Source organism: Pagrus pagrus (genome assembly GCF_965226575.1).
Source record: "Pagrus pagrus genome assembly, chromosome: 4".
Taxonomy (NCBI): domain Eukaryota; kingdom Metazoa; phylum Chordata; class Actinopteri; order Spariformes; family Sparidae; genus Pagrus; species Pagrus pagrus.
This window is the reverse complement of record NC_140188.1, coordinates 17,655,371-17,676,546: the sequence shown is the minus strand read 5'-3', so window position 1 is coordinate 17,676,546 and position 21,176 is coordinate 17,655,371. Positions and strand designations below refer to the sequence as shown.

At 41.1% G+C, this 21,176-nt stretch overlaps 1 protein-coding gene across 2 annotated transcripts in view; it reads right to left on the bottom strand.

The window, feature by feature from the left end:
- The window catches only part of LOC311256109 (leucine-rich repeat and fibronectin type III domain-containing protein 1-like protein), a 187,894-nt gene that overhangs the window by 69,705 nt on the left and 97,013 nt on the right, over positions 1-21,176 (bottom strand). For both annotated transcript variants that reach the window (XM_084350934.1, XM_084350933.1), the window contains exons 3-8: positions 14,688-14,904; positions 13,195-13,346; positions 12,719-12,972; positions 12,356-12,599; positions 11,875-12,032; positions 10,456-10,836 (exon numbers count right to left, since the gene is read on the bottom strand). In XM_084350934.1, the coding sequence (XP_084207060.1) occupies positions 10,456-10,836; positions 11,875-12,032; positions 12,356-12,599; positions 12,719-12,972; positions 13,195-13,346; positions 14,688-14,880 (1,382 nt within the window). In that variant the 5' untranslated portion in view covers positions 14,881-14,904. The remainder of the gene's footprint in view (positions 1-10,455; positions 10,837-11,874; positions 12,033-12,355; positions 12,600-12,718; positions 12,973-13,194; positions 13,347-14,687; positions 14,905-21,176) is intronic.

Sequence of the window (21,176 nt, the reverse complement as noted above, 5' to 3'; positions counted from 1 at the left end):
TACATAAAAAATTTGGCACCATCAGCATTGGAAGTAGAGCCTGACAATTTTTGGGGGCTGATGCCGATACTGGTATGTGATAAAATCGTCATTAGCTCTGGTGAAACACAGTACATTTAGTCTCTGTTGGTTCATAGAGTGCAGTAAGTGTTAATATCATACAAAATGTGAAAAAAAAGGAAAATTCAGTAGAAGCAATATGTCACTTCTTTTGCCTGTTCCCAGGTTACCAGCTGGCTTCATTGAAACTAAAAATAAGCTTAATGTAAGCGTAAGTCATGAAAAGGGAAGCCTATTTTCTGCGATGATAAAAGACTTTTCTGTTCTCTGTTGTCTCTGCTTGTGTGTAACACACTATAGCTGCTTTTGTAGACCTATACAAATGATTTTACAGTACTCTACTCATAAAATAAAAGTTGCCTCTTTCCTTCTACAGCTTTATGCAAGTTCTGTGTAATGTACAACCAAAAGCCTTTAAACAGCAGCCTTGTTGAAGACCTAAAAACATGGTCAGAGTTTCAAGCATAGAAGTAATAGAAGTCTGTATAACTGCCTGTTTAAAGCAGCTTTTATTTTGAGCTATGAACTGTGACCTTCACTACAATGCACATTTAACATGTTCAAAAATGAACAGATGCACATCACACATGAACAAGCTTTTTTGCGCTCCATATGGTGTCCAAAAAGTATATGTAAGCTACAGTATATGCACCCACCTGCTCACCACACCTCAGCCCACCCAGCTCTGCTCCAGATGCTCCCATCACCTGCTCCAATGCTTTTACCTCCCCACACCCTTAAAACCACCCACCACACAACACAACGCACATACACACTCACACACATAATACACATGCCTCCATGTTTGAGTTTAATGATGCTTGACAATTTATTATTAACATCATACCACATACTTTAATGGGTTTTAGCATTCTATAATGCATGTTCTGTTCATTCAGAGGAGAACTGAAGGTGTTTGAGGATCAAAAAAATGAACAATACTCATCCTTCAACCCATTTTTCCCCTAGCCTGGGGGGAGAAGTGTAGCCCTGCCTATCAGAGCTACAACAGATCTGGTGATTGAGTTGGACAAATAATGGCATGCCTGTCAACACTTGTCAAAACACATGTAATGATAATGTTAAAAGACTGCATTTGCATCTGTTAACGCCACATTATGCGCACAGCATTTCTGAAAGATCCTCAAGTAAAGAAGTGATTAACAGGCACAGGAGCAGCTATCTATTGTGGATTTGTTATTGCCTCTGGCAAGGACAACATGTTTCTAGCTTGTTTGTTTATTTGTTTGTTTGTCAGGTGAAATTTGGAGAAAACTACTGGCCAGATTTTCCCTTGGTCGAAGGGTGAAGCATGGGCCAAGAGACAGCCCATTCAATTTTGGGGTGGATCTGAATGACAGGCAGATACAAGAACTATTTTTCACTTTGGTTAACACTGCGGCAGTGCATTTGGCCCTTGGGGAATACATGCTGACATGCCATGCATCTTAAAATCCAGTGGATGGAAGTGAAGTCCAGTTCGGACAAAACAAAGCCAAGTGTAGAAATACAATGGCTCCATATCACAATCAACATTCCCAGGTACCTGTAACCCTCTGGGGTGTCCGCCATATGTAGTTGCTCAAACTTCATACAGCAAGCGCTCGTTATGGAGCACTTTGGGACAGTGTTGGAATGGGTACAATTGTAACATGGCCAGAAATCTAACAATGCTTTTGTCTCAAAGCAAGGTGTAGCTATGGTAAAGTAAATTGACTAAAGGTTGTCATGATTCTCAGAAACCCAGAATCAAGAATTAGAATCAATAATTAAACTTGACCTTTACGCTTCCCGACAACAAACAATAATTAAGAAAAACATAATAAATGCAGAGCTAAGATGATAAGGCTTCAGCTAAACACACCCATATATTAACATACGTCGAATTGTTTGGGAAATACAGTATGTCCAGACAAATATATTGAGTGTGCTTGCAGGTTTGCATATTATAGAAGACTATTGGCCCTGGTGGAGCTCTGCACTCTCCAAGTACCCCTCTGGTTAATGCATGTTTCCAGTCACTGAATCCTGAGTCTGCTGGTCTGCACAGATTTTATGTGTCTGTGAGTCCATTATCCAAAGAACCACAAACCATGGACGAGGCATGAAAGGTAAAGACACAAGAGAGGGAGAGTCAGACCACGGGCAGTGATCAGCGGTGTGTCTTTTTGTGGGTGTGTATGAGTTTCTGTGTGTTCCCCCTTTGTGCCTTCACATGGAGAGGAAGATGTGAGGCGAATACGATTCTTTAGATCAAGCTGGACACACAAACACAGACGCAATACAAACACGCAAGCACGTACTCAAAAAACCTTATCCCACACACACTCAACGATGTACTCACTCGTACCTGATCCAGACAGACAAAGTGGTCTAAATGTAGAGAAGAATCAAAAGTGTGAGCTCAAAAGTAGGTTTTGAAGAGCTATCCATTTACAGGAAGTGTTTGTGTGAGCTTCTGCGTGTATGATGGTGCTTTCTATCGATGGCAGAAGGTTAATGTACTCTAAATGCACCTTAAAACCCACACCAGAATTTACTGTAAGAGTGTGCTTCATGGACTTGGCTTCTATTGTAGATCTGAAGACAAAGCACAGTGCAAAAAGCCCTTCATGAGTAATTTTGCATGTTGCTGTTTGTTCAGTGCAAATTAACAAATTACAGCACCAGCAGTTTATGTCTAAGAAAAATAAGTCTTGTAGGCTCAAATAAAAGTGATTTAGATTTAGTAGATGTTTTTTTTTTGTTTGTTTGTTTTTTTTTGCAATATAGCTGCAAAATGAAGTATACTTACAGTAAATGATAGAAATGCAGCAATCACTGCTACTGTCACTGTACAACTTAAGTTTTCACTGCCCTGATTGGCAGATCTCAATGCTGCTAGATCAGATTCTGCTCACAATGCACCACTCCGGGCCTAACCGCATCCATTAGGTGGTCATGTCTGCATTATGATTGCGACTCTGCATACCTCTGATATCCCTGAAGTCACAAGTACATACACGAACGCTTACAAACCACATGCTGAATTCATCCACTGCAGATAAAGGTGTAGCAGCCATTCGTACATGAAAAGGTGGAGCTCACACATGTTCAGCAAGTTAAACAAGTTTGCATTTGACAAGATAGTAGATAGCAGTGTCACAAAAGTGTCAGAGGATAAGTTCACCCAAAATTTAAAATCCAGTCATCATCTCCTCACCCTCATTCAGTTGGAGAGTCGGCTGAAGTTTCGTCGCACACAAAACATTTCCGGAGCTTCAAGGCAAAACAGCGTTGCAGCATGGTAACTGGCGGCACTTATGGTAATAGCAAGACTGGTGACAAAAATTGACTCAATTTACCTGTTCATTTCACAGTGCTCATTTCATTCTGTCTCGTGTAATGCGTACAACACTCACAGTCGCTCTCAGTAGCTGTCATTTCCAACAATTGACAGAATGAATGTTGTTAAGATAGGCAGAGAAGGAAAAAGTTGTAATGCACGCGTTGAAAAACGAAAGAGCACATAATGGCCAAATGTGAACACCCAGCGATCGATCACCTCTGGATCTTTCTGACAAGGCCTTCAATCATACTGAAATGAAAAGTGTACTTTTAGGCAAATAAAGCTCTGGATTGGGTTTTACTCTTCTCAGCCAAGCTAATGCCAGGCAGGTTGGGCTGCATAATGTGCTATCCCTGGTGGGACGGGTGGTGAAATCTAAGCTATTGATCCTTCTTGACCTCCGGGTGATCCCAGATCACCTCAATTAAAATTTTAAACAGTGCTTGAGACTGCAGGGGTTGTGTAATAGCTTCATAGTGTTTTCATCATAGGTTGTGCGATACGTGTAAAGTTTAATTACCTCCTCCACGGAGGTTATGTTTTTGCCTGTGTCTGTTTGTTGGTTAGTTGTTTGGTTTGCACAAAAAACTGCTGAACAAATTTCCATGAAACTTTGATGGAGAATGGGTCTCGGGCTAGAAAAGACCCCATTAACTTTAGGTGCAGATCCAGGATCCATTTTTTTTTCACACTTTCTATGACACTGTGATATGTGGTGCTTTTTGACCTTTTCGCAAACTGTTCAGGAATTAATTCATGGATCTTGATGAAAAAAAACAGGTGTATTTACTGTAGATGGCTGGTATACATGTTTTATTTGTTACTGGATTAAAGGGGACTGTTGGGCCTTGGTGGAGGTATGCACTCTACTCAGTGCCATCCTAGTATTTTTCTACTGTATGTGTATTTGCTACAGTGCGTGCTGCTTGTCTATATGTTGTTTCTTTTTTGTTATTACTAATATGGAGGCAGCTGTATGTGCAGCGTCTGAGTCAATCTTTCCAAAGGGACATTAAGGTATATTGTATTGTATCATAATGGTGTGTTTGATATAGAACTGTTCCTTGTCCCAAAAGTTCAGCCAGCAGCATAAATCAACATACTAAATGACACAACAGCAACAAGCAACCTACTGCAATGAATTAAACATCATGGAGGAACAGCCTCTCTCTGTTTGCTTCACATGGAAGGCAAAACATGAGTGAAATATATCGGTCTTTGCATTCGTCAGTTGCTCTTGGCTCCCAGTTTGTCAGCCATCCCTTACATAATCGCCAGTGTAGCTTTAAGGGAAAATAAAAGATCCATTGCAATCAGGTAATTATCAAGTTCCACCTATTAAGCTGTCAGAACAGTTAGAAGAAAGACCACAGGCACTGTCTCTCCTGAAAAGGCCTATTCATTAAAAACCACATGAACTAAATAACAGTGACACATCTTAAAGACAAAGAACACACCAATGATCGCACATAAAAGGGGAAAATGCAAAGGGTGATTAGTGAGAAAAATACATGACAGCAGAGAGCTGAAATAGGGACATAATCAAGGCTGGAAAGTGGTGTAGAAAAAAAAGATTAAAAGGAAGTTTAATGATAAGGCATCAAGTTGAGGAGAAACTTGTCTGTGTAAATTTATCTAAATTATACAGGCAGTAAAATGTTGAGTCAAACGATCCAGTGCACTCTTCTTTCCAGAGGCTTTATCACTTTCCACTGTCTGATGGTTGAGTCTGTCATGGGCCATTAAAAAGAACCTATATATCAAACTATATTAAACGAGACAAAGCAGTGGACAGAGATTATGACATCAACTGTCTGGTTCTTATACCACCATGTCAGAGTTTCTGAAACACAGTCCAGTGGACAAAACTCAAAATTGGTGCTTTTTGTACAATAGCCGAAACTTTAAAAACTATATGTCTATACAGTTGATTTGTTTTTCCATTTACCTTTTTTGAGCTATGTGCATTATGTTCCCTGCCAATATTTCCTTAGTGGAGGAAATGCTACGTTTATGTATCGCCCGCAAGTTGTGTGAAGTCGGCCAGAGAGGATGGTGGGTGTTCAGTACAAAACGCAGAGCTTTGACTGATTCACATCCTGCTCATGTGTGGTAAGAGTACTTCAGTTGAGGTCAGATAAGGAAGCAAAGTTATATATTGTTAAATATTGTGTGTTGTTCTTGACATCACTTTTGACTGTTTCTGTATTAAACCAAGGCCAACATCTTTCCCTAACCTTAGGTGCCAAGTCCATGATTTGAATCAAGCCTGGGACCTTATTTGGCTCTCTCTCTCTGCCTCGTTTCCCCGTAATCTATTTAGTATCATTATTTTATAAGGGCATTCAATGTCACAAAAAAAGAATGGCTGAAAAAAACATAAAAAAATCAATAAATAAAGCATTTCAAATATTTTTTTATAGTGTCTTGTTAACAACTATGCTGTACCTTTAGTTGTTGTGTTTGAGGTACAAAAGGAGGCATGAGGGTCACTGAGAAGTCTCTCTCTCTCTCTCTCTCTCTCTCTCTGTCTCTCTCTCTCTCACACACACACACACATACACACGCACGCACACACACACACACACACACACACACACACAGAAACACCGACACCAGAGACACTTAGAAAAGCCTCCTGCTGAGGTCTGTTACCATTGATGGCAGTAAAACTGACATTGGGTTTTTGGCTAATACACAACTGCCAGCTGGTCCACTGTGCACACACACACATAAACACTCATGGCACATGCACATGTGCACACCAGCACACCCTTGAATAGACATTGATTATATTAGTCAGGGGGTTTGAAGAGCATGTCTCAGACGGGGAGTTAACTAATTCACTGCCGACCAAGGCTTTCAAAGTACATACACACGAATGCACGCGCGCACACACTCACACACATACTTGGAGCTGTAATGGCATTGATCGTAAGTAGTCGGGGGTTTGAGACTGCATCAGAGAGGCCTCTCTCTGCTCTGAACTCCTCAGAAAATCTCTGGACTATTGGTCGTCTTTCTAAAGTGGAAATGGTTCTAAATTGAGCTGCCTGCTTAAATAGAAGTTAAATAAATAGGACACCAAGGGCAGTGTATGGATCAGAAGATGCTGAGATCTGGATGCTCTGGCTGGAGTAATTTACTCAGTGGGGGAAAAAAATGTAGCAACTATTGTGCAGTAAATATAGGATGCCATGCTCTGTATTTGCCTGAATGACCAGAGAACGAATTCAAATGTTTTCTGATGAGATTAAAATATCATGTGACAAAGATAAATAAATACAGATATTACATAAGAACTATTGTATTTCTCAAAAGCATGGAAAAGGTGATCTGGTTTTCTTTGACGACCAAATCATCGTCGAATAAATTCACCCTTTAAAGTGCTGCTTCAGCATGAAGGTCCAAAGTAAAAGCCGGGAATAAAATCCTCAGTCCCTCATCCACCTTTCAGTTTTCGTCCACCGGAACTATGGCAGCCACTTCAACAAACATGTAGGTCCTCAGCAGTCCTTGTGTCGCAAAGCAATATTTCCACTTATTCATTTCAGGGAAGGTACGCACTTTGTTTTCTTCTATCAATTCTATTCAGTGGCATTGATGAAGCTTCAAAGAGTGGGATCAGTTTCAGACATATGCTGCTTGGCAAAACAAATAACAGCAATAACCAATACAGTGTTAAATACATTTCTTAAACTCATTGCGGCATATACTGTTTTCTCTCTTCCTACATCTCCTCTCCTCAGCACCTCCCTTCCCTTCTCCTCCCCCACCTCTCCGCTCTTTATGGCGTTGTGCCTCACCCCTCCTAATGGATATTGACCAAAGAAAGACAGAAGAGAGGAACTGTATATACATGCACACAGACACACTTAGGCTGTTTTTTCTTTTTACTCAGAACAGAGCCAGTGCATGATGATCCCTGCTAATGGATCTCTCGATGCCATGGATTTCATGTATGGCATCTCAGTCAGGATTCAGCCATGATCTTATGTGATTAAGTAAGATTAGACCAAATAATGACATGAATATGTTCTCTTCGGAACAGTAAACAGTACTAAAGAGCTCTGATTATGATTCTGTTCATGCTGCAAATAGATATGAAGAAAACGTCTTCAATGTTATTGAGCTTTAAACAGACCTGCCAACCAATTTTGTCACAACATGTACACTTTGACATGTGCACATGTGGATTAGGTGGTGTGATGGATCAGGCAGTGCTATGGTGACATATGCAGGGCATCCGTGTTCTCGTGTGTGGTACTATGAAAATCTGTCATGTTTTGACATCACTTTACACATGCAACGCATCTCTAACACCATCTGGAGGAAGTCATACTGATTTTAAGATTGTGTTTCATTTGTTTTTGTCCAGCCTTGAAGTTGTAAGCCTTAAAGGATGAGTTCATCCAAAAATGAAAACTCACCCGTATGCCGGTGGACAGCCCCATCTACTTCATTTGTTTAGGAGAATGCTGCAGCGCTGTTTTGTGGTGAAGCTCCAGAAATGTTTTGTGAACTACGAAACTTCACCTGATTTTCCATCAGCATGAGGCTTAGGTCGATAATGATTGGATTTTAATTTTTGGGTGAACTTAGCAAACACTCCTCAAGCAACTACTGTACTTTGTCAATACAACAGCGAAGCATCTGGTTTGTCTGTTTACAGTGAAAACAAACAAACTCACTTCGTTTTAACAAAGAAGACAACTGACACCTGATTTCATGCTCCATATGGTGCAAATAGCTTTCCACACAACAGCAGAGCAAAGTAAAGTTGGTAACCTTGCTTAAGAACAGGATTGGTGCGGACTATCACCTGCAGCTCTTCTTCTACAGTAAAAGCTCAAAGTGATTGCTTGTTGATATTAAAAATGATAATTAGGCAAAGAAAAAATGTGTGTGCATGTGGAGATAAAACACTAAAATGTTGTTTCTGTATCGATGAGTATGTGTGTGAAGGAATACTGAATGTTGAGCCTTGGGTGGTAGTCTACCTGAGGTCTGCAGTTTAATTAGTATCGTGAACCACCAGACACTACTTTGCAAAATACAAATCTACAAACACCTACACCTGACCGGTGTGAAGTGTATTTTGTACCTGCCGAGACACTGAGGCCTCTAACTGCTTCCAACCTTGGTCGGGCAGGTGCAAGAGAACGGCTTCCATGCTCAGAATTGTAAGAAGCTGCCTGTCTCCCACAGTTAGCTTAACTGTCTGAATAAATAAGTGCCCTCTCTGGCTCAGAAATAACATCATAATCACTTTTCAGTAGAGACCCCCATTTCCATATCTCACAAGTGCCGACTTCTCACAAATTAAGAGGAACTGTCTGATTCTCCTGTCAACATGGACAGATTTGACATACTCCATCACAAGAATTAATTCACCCCAAAGGACAATTTCAGCTGCTGATCAAGAGCAAAAAAGGCCAAGAGGAACGAAATTGGTTATCAGAACATTCTTTCGGGCAGTTTTGATTTGAAAACATTTGTGATTTACTCCTGTAATCACAGAAGACAGAGTGGTATATTGGGCCATTTCATTTGCACCTCTGAAATAATGAAATAAATAAATAGTCCGCAGTGCTTTTCTGTGATAGTATTAAAGCCGCCTGTCACTCATAACAGGATCGAGGTTTTCCTAACCTGTTGCCATAGCAACGACATATGAAAACTCCTCAGAACTGAAAATAAACAGGGTTTTACCAGGTTTTCCCGGAGATTTAGGTAATAATGTTGCCAGTGCTCTTTTTGCAGTCTCATGCACAGGTCAGCAAAAGTCTAACATGCCCTGACCATAGTTTGTGATTTACCACAAAATGACCTTTCTACCTATTCAAATGCTGTGCATACAATGAGGCTCATTACAATGATAACATTATTAGGATTCTTTGGCCGATAACGCACCTCTATCGTGAAGAATTACCATAATACCTTGAACTGATCTTCTTATCCATTGAAATTCTATGTGTGTTCATTTCCATTTTATTTACACTTGAGATGGCAGCATGCAGTATGTGCGGTAGCATGTGCACACAAAGTACCTGTTTGTTCAAGGGAGTTATCAATTTAGACATTCCTTCGTACTCCATCGAAACTTCAAACACATTGCCACCCTGGCTAAAAAAGCACAGAAGAGTCTCTTCTTCCCACGGGAACTTAGGAAGGTTAACTTCCAGAGCCAGATTCTGATCAACTTCTACAAAGGAGCAATAGAAAGCATCCTGACTGGAAACATCACAACTGGCATGGTTTGTGCATGGCCCTGGATAAGAAGGCTCTACAGAGGGGGATTTAAACCACCCAGAGCATCACTGGTACCCATCCACAGACAACACCCACCCCAGACACAGTCTGTTCACCCTGCTGCCACTTGGCGAAAGATACAGAAGTATCCACTGCCGTACCACAAGACTATGCTTCCCCAGGCTGTGAGACTCCTAATTGCATCATAAACACTCCATTTTCTAAAAAAGATGTAGCACAAAGGACTGCAACAGGAAATAGTTTGATTTTTTTCAACTCTTGTTTTTTTAAAAACTACCAAATGTTATAGCAGTTTGAACAGTGTGACTCAAATCCAGCAAAGTATGACAAAGAGTCAAGAAATGTCCTTGTCATGTCAAACCCAACAAAACATGGGACAACATTACATTTATAGAGCCATAATGTAAATGCAAGCAATGAATCAATGTACAAACAGCATCAGCACGTCAATTCAGCACAAAGCCAAACTGACGGACAAACGTTAAAACCTGCTCAACAGCTACAATTGTCACATTTGGCTGCGACTTCACTGCATTCAGCAAACCCGACAATGGCTCTGCTCCACTACAGATGTCTTTATCATTTCAGTTGATTAGACTTTTACGACTGGATGACTGGCTAATCTCCACTTATATCATCTATCATCTGCACTCATCCTCATAGCAGCGGCTGATGTCTCCTGATTAACTCACACACAACTGCACGCACACACGGACTTAAAAGAGTCGCAGAAGCCACCATCTAAAATTAAATCACACAGACAGATTGTAAATTGACAGTGTGGACAGACTGACCTGTAAACCAGTGCATCATCCCCAGAGCTGTTGTACTGGACCTGGAACATCCTGACTCCAGATGTCGGAGTCTGACTGCTCCATCTGATGAGGGCAGAGTTTCCTGTCAGTTCCACCAGTGAGACCCTCCGGTCTGCCCCTCTTGTTTCATTGTTAGGCAGAGCAACCTTCGAGGAGGTCAGGATGTCAGAGGGGGCAGGTTCAGAGGACGGATCTCGGCTGCGGCTTGTGCTGTTCGCCAGATGGGGCATCGCCGTGACGACTAGTTCCACCCTTCCTGTGGATTCACCTGCTGCGTTGGAGGCGATGCAGGTGAAGTTTCCTGAATCCTTCAGGGAGGTTACATTGATCTCCAGACTTCCATTAGGGAAAACCAACGTTCTGGAACAAATCGTGATATACAATATGATTATATAATACATCTATAACAAACGTATACAATGGCTCCTAGACATTCAGACAAGATCCAATTGTAATTCTCACCAGTTCTGACTGCCACTTAGATCAGCATAGTTATCACTTCATACTAAAACAGGGGCAGGCCATTTAGCACCCATTCATTTTAATGAAGAAAGTAGCAAGACCCATTAACCTCGGTTTGAGAAATGATCCACTTTTATTTTGTCAGTTCAGATTCATGAAGTAACTCCTTTCTCATTTATCCATCCAATCAGGTAAGCCCTCCTTGTCTGTCACCCACACGGGAGCCAATTGCTAATCAGCGTTCTACTTATCAACCCATTTTAGTCGCATCTGTACTTTGCTGCCTGCAGCACCTGATTCTGATGCCAAGTCCCACCACCAGCATCCATCCAGACTCTACCCAGAATCAATGCAATGACTGCCAGGCTGAGGGGCTACGTTGCTAACTGGCTGTGGGCTTCATCCTCATGATTATAGACATAAGCCAAAAACCCACTAATGCCTGTCTGATCAAAACAACTGAAAATGTAAACAGAAATTGTGTCAAAAGGAAGTGTCATTAACTTTGAAAATATTATCTGATTTTACAGCTGATGACGACCGTAACTAGAAACCCACATATTTGACACATTTGCCTTCTAGGTTACCAGATTGAACTATGAGAAAGGTGTGACTTTAACAAATACCCTCTAATCCTGATTCAGAGTTGACCCACACAAGTCATGTCCCTATGCCGTACCACCACAGCCAAGACCAAGGTTATGTGAGACACACTGTCTTCTTGACTTGGTTGCATATTGGCACATAGGAGGATTACAGGGTAAAATATTCAAACAACCCCTCTCCTGCAGCTGCCAACTGGGTTGCCAGGTTTCTGACATCATTAAAAGTGGAATGGTGCTGTCAGCACACTGGTCACATCCCCTAAATTAACTCCTTTACCTTTAGTTTTGTAGTTCAAACAAGAATATAAGACTATACAAAGAGTGTTAGTACCTGGAGCCATTAGATATAAGCCGGCCTTCAGGGCTGATCCAGTGAACTTCAGGCTCTGGGTCGCCATTCGCTTTGCACTTCAGGCTGGCGGGCTGGCCCTCCATAGCCACTGTATGAGGTGATTTGCGGGTCAGAACTGGTGGGTCACAAATGAACTCCTAAAGGACAAAAACATATAAGGTCATACTTCACATTTTTTTCCAAATCTTAATTATTTTCTGCAATTTTTAAATTAGTAAAGGTCCAATTTGTTAGATAGTTGATTGTTGAGTCTTGTTGAGCCAACTCGTCAAATACTTATTCTTTGGGTTAGTAGATTGGGCCGGCCATCAACCTCGAGTGTCAGTATTAGACAAATTTGGATTGAGACTCAACAATCAACTATCTTACAACTGGGAACTTTAAAGGTCTGTTATTGTTTCAGGTTATGGGATAACTTGTAATCAGTGTCCTGATGACACAAATCGGCTCAACATGTCACCTCTTCAGGTATTGTCCAGAAGTACTTGGCACTGAGGTCAGGGGGAGAGGCGCATGTCTCAAGGTCGTCTTCTCTGGTCAGTCTTCTCAACCACAGAAGTTCACAGTTACAGTGAAGGGGGTTGCCACCAAAACTCAACACCAGGGAGGAGAGCGGGGAGCCTTTCGACTTGGCATAAACTGGGATTCTCAGGAACAACGGGTCCGGGGGAATTTTTTTCAGCTTGTTGGATGTCATGTCTAGCCTGTGAAAAGATTAGGGTTGAATTTAAGTGGGAGAAAAAAAGAGCCGCAGATATTAAAACACAGAGTTGATCCTTAAACCTGTCAACACATCCCTCAGGCCTCTTCTTTATCTATTTACCTTGCAAGTTTGTGCAGGTTGGTGAATACCCCTTGGGGAACATTTTCTATGAGGTTATGATCCATGTTTAGGGTGTTGACATTGGTAAGGCGCCCGATTGTGTCCCAGGGTGCTTGGTCAAGGTTGTTGTAACTGAGGTCGAGATCCTCCAATGTTGACAGGAAGTCATCAAAGGCATGAGGAGATATGGAGTGGAGCTGATTATTGGCCAGGATCAAGTGACGAAGGTTTGTCAGGCCTTTGAAATGGTCATCCTGGTTGGTGAAAAAGTGAAAATGCTGTGAGAAACTTTATAGTAATATCATCTGCTGCAGTGTTATCTATATCTTTCTATCATTTCAGCTCCATTGTTCAATTGTGTGTTTCCTTTAAATTCCCATCCAACCTTTATTTGTATAGGAGTCCAATGATCCATCTGATCATTCATTCACATCCACCGTCATTAATCCATCCAACCATCCATCCATCAGTCTTACCTTGATCACAGTTAATCTGTTAGAGTCTAGGTGGAGTGCTCGCAGTCGCCGCAGGTCACTGAAAGCTGAGGGGAGAATCTGACTGATGGTGTTTCTGGACAGGGTCAGATGTAGCAGGCTGGTCATGTTGGCAAAGTCCTTTTTTCGGACAGCTGGGAATGAGCCGGAGAAAAACACATAAAAAGACTTCATCAACTAAGTCCTAAGTGGACAGATACAACGTAGGTATTGAGGAAAAATAGAAGTCAGGAGACACACATGCCCAAAATAGGTTTCAAAGCACAGATCTTTACATGATCACAGAAAGAGGTGCTTTCACACAAGTGGATGACTCAGATTTATAATGTGTAGTCTTTATAAAAACATTTTCTGAGTTGGATGAGGAGAGCAAGTATGTGATGAACTAGGATAAGGTACATTTACCGAAATGATACTTGCTTTTACCTGCTGAATACATTGCTATGATCACATTTGACAAGGGAACCATTGGACTGCTTTCCCATGAGAACCACTGTGTTTTATATTTAGATTGACTACGCCTAAGACCGTCCATGCCTGATTACCTTCTAGTGTTCACAGCCGGAATCTTATGATAGCAAGTATGCTTTCATTAATTCATGTAAAAGTTAACTTTTGGTAACATAGACTCAGTTGACACCAGATCCGGTATCCCCCAAAATAAATCATGTTTTGCCCAGGGTAGTGCTAAACTGAAATTGAGTTGGACGTGAACCGCTGTGTGATATTGTTAATCAAAGTATCTTTCTGGACCCTGTGAAAGCTGTCTTTTTTTAGCTTGTGTGTCTTTTGTTTTGGTTAAGTGTGGAGGAGAAATTCTTTTAAGTGAAGCCGGGGAAGATTAGGTGGCTGCCTTGGTGGGGGCTAATGGGAATCCAGATTAAAATAAAAGGATAAAGCAACACTGCAGTTCTTAAAAATAAGTACATTTGAAAGTATCCGAGAGAACTCTTTGACATAAGGAGGAGATGAATTATGAATGAGATTTGTTGGACTGAACCACAAAACAAAAAAGTTTCAAAGTATGAAAGTTAAAAAGAAATACCCGGACTGAGAACGTATTGTTATGAAGAGACCAACAAAAAAGAATTATCACTTGAGCAGCAATAGTTTTCAGTGCTATCGAATGTGCATATACGTGTTCATACATTCACGTGTGGCTCAACTCATTGCATGTATCCTTTGAATTCCAGCAGTATATTTAACCTCTCAGTTCATCAGCCACTCTTTTGCTGTGAGTATGCTGCTATTTCACTGGTTGGTATCCAAACACCACTGCTAAAGCTGCTCAAAATAATCAGTCCTACACCAAAGCCTGGGTACATCTGTTGGCACTGAATATAAATTCCCCCTTAAGGATATCACTTAAGACGATGGTTTATGACAATGAACAGACTGGACCGTGCAAAATGTTGTATTACCTTTCCTTGGATGAAGGTAAAATGGAATATAGGAGAGACTGGCAGGTATGTTACCTGTAATAAAGTTCTCTTGAAGCCGTAGCTCCACGGTGCGACGGTCGATGGCAGCAGGAACAAAGAGCAAGCCTGTCTTGGAGCAAAGGATAGCAAGCGACGGAGAAAGGCTCTGGCACATACAGCGTTTCGGACACGGCTGTCCCCTGCACGCTGCTGCCAGCAACAGCAGAGAGAACCACAGCCGTTCCATTATCCTCCACTGGGAACAGGGCAACTGGAAGACAGAAGGAATCAGAAATGAATTGGAGTCGATACAAAAAAGTAGTGCCACTCAAGACATGGGGACTGGCATGCAAACCAGGGTGAATCACTGACAAACTGTTTAAACATACTGTATCTAGCATTTATGACAGTAAAGCTCTCTGAAGACTTAACAAAATGAGAGGTTCTTGTTATTATGCATGTGTCAAACATGAGCAACACTGATGTCCCAAGTGACGCAGATCAAGACATCAGTCGATTTAGAAGTACAAATTCGACATTAAATGTAAAAAGCATTAAAGGGAAACGGGAAAACAAACATCTTTGGGAGCATAGTAAATTGGCTAGAGTGCTAACAGCAGCACTCCTAGCTTGTCCAACAAAGCGCTGTAGCTGAGGTGACAACAACTGGCAATGCTCCGCAACAGTTTGACTTCAGCCTTGATACGAAGACATTAAAAACATATTAAAAAGTAATGTGAGCTGATGTGAAGCTGTGGTGCTTGTACACACAGTTTTACAAGCTCTGTAATGTAACAAGCCAAGTTTACTGCCTTCTACAGCCAAAGTGCTATTGAGTACAAAAGTTCCTTTACAAATACCTCCATTTGTACCGTCACTTCACTTTCCAGTTAGGAGAAGTGTATCATGGCACTCCTGAGGAGCTGAACCAAATTACACAATACTGTGTGCTCATAATCGGCTCCATGGTTGTGCAGGTGCATGGTGAGCTGGCAATTTTCCTGAGGCACACCGGGGATTTTCCCTCGCCCACACTTGTTTGATATTTTGGCAAGATGTAATGTAGGTGTGGAGTCTCAGTCCAGTGGTAAACTGTAATGTTGGTATCAAGATTGCATTAGGGCAACAGCATTCACCTTTTGGGAACAGTGCACTGTACTGTATTGTTTTGTTCTGATTACAGAAATAATGCCAGCAAAGTGGAGCTGTAATGAAGGCTTCTACAAGTTCAAATAACTCCCTATTCAGCTCACATAAGGCTGCAGGTTTTTGTTCGGTCTCAAAAGTCTCACATAGAAGTGATGCACTTTGTCTAACCCAGTTATACAGTGAGCTGGCAAAATAAGCACACCTGTGCTCTGCATATGTCATTTTCCAGTAGTCTAGGCAAACCTTTTTTTTTCAAAGTACATTCAGTGCAAATTAACACTCGTGCTGAGCATGGTGACAACCTTAGTTTAACGCAGTTCCCTGAAAAATTATCAGACAAAACTCCCCTTTCCAGTTTACACACTTAAACCCCCTCAGGATCATCCCTTCTGTTTCCGACAACACCTGTCTACTTCTTTCCAACAGCTGTCGTTAAATAGCAGCACCACAAGCATCACATTTATAATTGCCATAGATGTTGACCTCTATTTGTGAGGACATTACATGCTAGATCAGAATAATGAGAAACTCAACTGTGATGGACTTTCTTTGTGGTGAGCAAACGTGTGTGTATGATGGTAGAAATATGGCTAATTATAGACCCTTTATGCCTCCCTGCTAAGGCTTAAATAGATGTTTTACTTCCAGTTTGGCAGTAGATACCTTTTTGTTATATTTAGACACATCTAATTAAATTGAGCCGTACCAATAAATCGTATATCAAGTTATGTCAAGACAGCCTGCAAAATTCTAGACCACACTTATTCATACTTTTGCTGAATTGATTGTTGTAAAATCTCAAATGTCAAATGTGATAATTGAGTGCATCACTGTAATCCTCATTGACCAACACGTTCCCACTCCCAGCTCGTCAAATTTCATACTCAAATCATGATGCACTACCAACCCCTCTAGTGCCACTTTTGCATGTGTAGGGCTATGCGGTTAAGTTAGCAACAATACATAATATAAAACATCTTTACTCAGTGCAATATCTCTTCTATTTGACCTGCCAGCTATGGAACCATCTCCACTTTTGAACCCTACAGACACAACTCAAAACTCATGGTGAGATATGTGTGTGTACCGGTGGGCAGCAGTATATTACCCTGCACAGTTGGACTACCCAGCTAGTCATTAGGACTGGTTTTCAATAGGAGGCCTGTGTGCAGTACTGCTTCTCCATTCTGCTCCTCCGTTGATAATCCCAAAACTCCCAACAGAACAGTTCTTATCCAGGGATGACAATGTACTACAGCATCACAAGAGAATAAATACCCAGCGTTGCTACACGCTTTTCTCTCTTTATCTTAGATTTCCCTGTGTATCATCCAGTGAAGCGAATCTGCCAAATATATACAAACAAATCAAAGTGCAATCTTATGAGCCTGCTAAAAATAGATACGCTGTTATTCGATACTTCATGTTCTCCGTCCTCCCACAATGTAAAACACAAAGCAGAAACAATGATTAGCTATAACGTACATGCACACGGACTATGATGTTCTCATATCAGCCTTTCCATTTCACTTTCCATGTCACTGAATATTTTTCTCGCCATTACTCTTGATTACCCCCTCTTGCCATCCCTCCCCATCCTGTTCCCCTCATACAACACATTATTCACCTGTACTCTGTGCTTTCTCTCCCCACTCTCTGCTCACTCCATTATCCCTGCTTTTATACCCATGTGAACACATCAAATGTTACACAAACATGTTATTTCCCTGCAATGTCTCTGTCTTCGGATCAGATTCTCAGAGCTCCCGGTCACTCCTCCCCTGGCCTCCTTTACTTCACTTTTTATGACTCAGTCTAAAGCTGTCCATTACTCTCTGTAACTAATGGATTTTCTTTCAACCAGAGTCATTTTGCTTCTAAATTTCTTCCCTCTCAGCTCTTCTTCTTTGTCGATCCACTCTTAAACCTTTATATATACAGCATGTTTCCTACAGAGGATGTAAATTTCGTTTCTATTCCCCCCTCTTTACTCTTTCTTTCCTTTGCACTCCCTTGCTTTTCTCATGATCATCTATCTTGCAGGTCTCAATGCTCACTTTGTTTTTCCTCCATTATCCATCACTCACCCGATCTCACTCAGTTTTCTGATGACTTTATTGTAATGTATCGTTAATGTGTTTATGTTGCAGAAATTGGCATCAATGGTGAACCTAAATACACACATCCTTCACTCGGTTCACCCACTCTCACTCCAGCTCGCATGTGTACAGCACAAGTCTCCAGTATGGTAGCTGCTCTATTTTAAACATTTAGACACACCTCAGTTGGTCCTCCCACACATCCAGACTATGTGTGTTTTTTAAGCTATTCAATTATGGACATATGGGTTTTTCTGTGTAATTCAGTGAGGATGATGGCGATCAGTCACCCACCATTACTCACTGCTGTGCTTGTTCAGCTACGTGGAGTTAATAAAAGAGAAAACAGATCCAAGCTGCCTGCCCTTGTTACCAGTGAGATTGGGCTATTATAGTTGTTGGCGATGAACTGAATGACAATCTAACGTTCTGCAAATGCTGCTTGTTAAGACATCTTTGGTGCAGGGTAGGGCTTGACAGTTCAGTCCCAATTTAATAAAGTTCCACCTGGTTTTAAATCAGTTGCGATTGTGACTGCCAGTCCTATACGCCCTCATACCCAAAGTCTCATACTGCAGGATACTCTGAATGCTGTGCTGCTTTAAAAACATGACGCAAAATAGATTAATCATGTGGCAGACAACCTGGAAGCCCTCCAGACTTCATCTATCATTAGCATGTTGGCCACAATGCAAATCAGAAATCCTGCATCTAACTTTCTTTCAAACCCACCGGAATAACAGTCCAAGAGATTCTCGGAACAACTACAGAAAGAAAGATGACGTGGCTGTGAAGTTAGCCTTTGATGTTTATTGGTTGCTGTATTGCCAGTGGTTTAGTCATCTGAAAACAGGCCTGTGCCTAATGCTCACTTGGATTTGAAAATGTACCAGGATTTGCTTGAAATTAGCTTAATTACCTACTTGTATGTAAACAAACTAAAGAACATTTCAAGTTCTGATGATGAACAGTAATAGCAGATAGATTGTCCTGATTGGGTTGCTGATTAAATTAAAGTTTGTGCATGAGAGGACTTGAGCATTGGTGGCCTGGTCTGGAGGGAATTGGTCTTGAACTCAACTCGTCTTGGAGTTATTAAGGAGACTGTTTGCAGAAATGGAATCAGCCATGTCTACAGGATAGAAAAAATGGCAGTTAATGTTTCTACAAACCACGGTTACATTTATATTTCTGTGCGCTAGACCAATGGAATTATTTTTTTTAATTAAGACATGTTCATGGTGACCAAAACAGGTATTTTAAGCCAAAACACATTGTTTTAATCACCCAAGTCAAAAAAGTGTTTTGTTTTTTTTAGTAGATGCCGCTAAATCCAACACACTGGACCTTTAAACCCATCTAAAACCCAAACTGTGGCCACATACATACATTTATCATACTGTATACTAAACAGAACCCACTCAAGTGTCCATGTGGGCTAACACAAGTGGGACCCACCACTGGGAAACTTAGTTACAGCCCGTAAATCAGCAACACTTTTAATCTAGTTGGTGCCCACATGAAAAACTGCCCACCTCTGACTGGAAATAAAGGACCTCACTAGTGGGGATAGTGTGGTGCTGAGAAGCTGAGATGGTGGCAGCATGTTTAAGGATAAGCAGGCTCTGCAACTTCAGCACTTTTAGCTTAATTAACATTCAGTTGCAGTTTGCTAAACTATGTTCAACCGTGTCGATGCCTGACAGAACATGTCATTCCAATCATATGCAAAAGTAACTCTGGGGGTTGGAATCTGACAACATTTCTATTTAGCATACTACGTTCATGCATCATTTTGATTTCAATTAACCACAGAAAATGACTAGTGACTCAGTCGTGACCGAGCTCTTAAGTTTGCAGGAGAGAGGACAACAGAGCAGAATTTAGACCTCCCGCCCACCGCTTTCCAGACCACTAGAATCAGCAGAAGTGACTCAAAATATATATTTCAGCACATTTTGAGACTCATTGTGCTAAATGTCAAGAAATTCAAATCAAGCATGTTATTTCATGTCTGAAAGTCAGAGGTAACGGACAAAACGCATCCAGCGTCATTTCGCAGTAATTACACTGGAGAGCTCAGCATTGATATTCATTCTCTACAAGTGACTGTAAAAGCTGTCAGAACAACATTGGGGATGTCTCCAGCGGTGACAAATGTTTATGTTTTTATGTTTTTGCAAAGTACGACACAAACACACACTGACAGTCTCTTTGTTTTGCCTGACAGTATGATCTCTGCTTTGCATTTGTAAATCAATCAGCTTCTCCCAGGCACAGTATCTTCCAATGTGTTTAGGGCAGATATTGTAGCAGACGGCAATGCTACATCGCTATGTGTGTTGAAAATACTCTTCTGGAGAGAATGGTCATTATTTACGTGGGGAGAAAGCAGGAGGTACACTTTAAGCACAGTTACAGGTAGCATTGCTGTGGGGTGAATGAAAACAGTTCCTGAAGAAGCAGCTATTAGCAACACAAACTGCCAAAACATCAACACATCCATTTTCTAAAGGGAAAAAAAATCTTCTTCGCAGTTCATATCGACTCTTCCTCTGAAGATTAAAGACAGCCCGTTGTGCTGCTTTCTCTGCCGACTTTTCTTTTCCGTTTCACATCCAATCAATGGGAACAATGACTTGTCTTTACTAATGCGTTTATTGTAAATACTGCAATGCCACAGTCTTTAGCCTGTTTGAAGTGTCAGTGAGCTTGAGTCACCTCTTGATTGAAGCGGACTTGCTTCTGATTAAGTCCACGCTCTTCAGTCAGAAAGAACAGCATGTGATCAAAGTACTGAAAAGCCAGCCAAAGCTCCTTCATTTCATTGCATGCATAATGAATTTACAGGATAACAGAAAACAAACAGACAACAACCAATGTTTACAGTGTTCGCATGAAAGACGGCGAGATCAAAAAGCTGAATTTAGCAGTGGTCAGACACACTCAAACAGATTAGCTGTTGTAACAACTAAAAGTAAGACAACTTAAAGAGAGCAGTGGTATTACATTCCCGTCTGAAGCAATTAGCAACGCAAATCACCACAAACACACATGAATAAGCCTAAAAGAGAGATGGGGGAAGAGGCAGAAGAAAGTCTGATTTACCACATCGCGTTACGATACATTTACATTTGGCCAATAAAAAAGTGAATCCTACATGTCAATTGCTATGAATTGTTGCGTAGAGCCCATTTAAAACTTAACTTTTCTAGTTTTTATTTTCACACCACTCCTGAAGTAATTTGACTTGATAAAATGACTTCAATCAATCCTAGAGTTCAATCAGCTCATT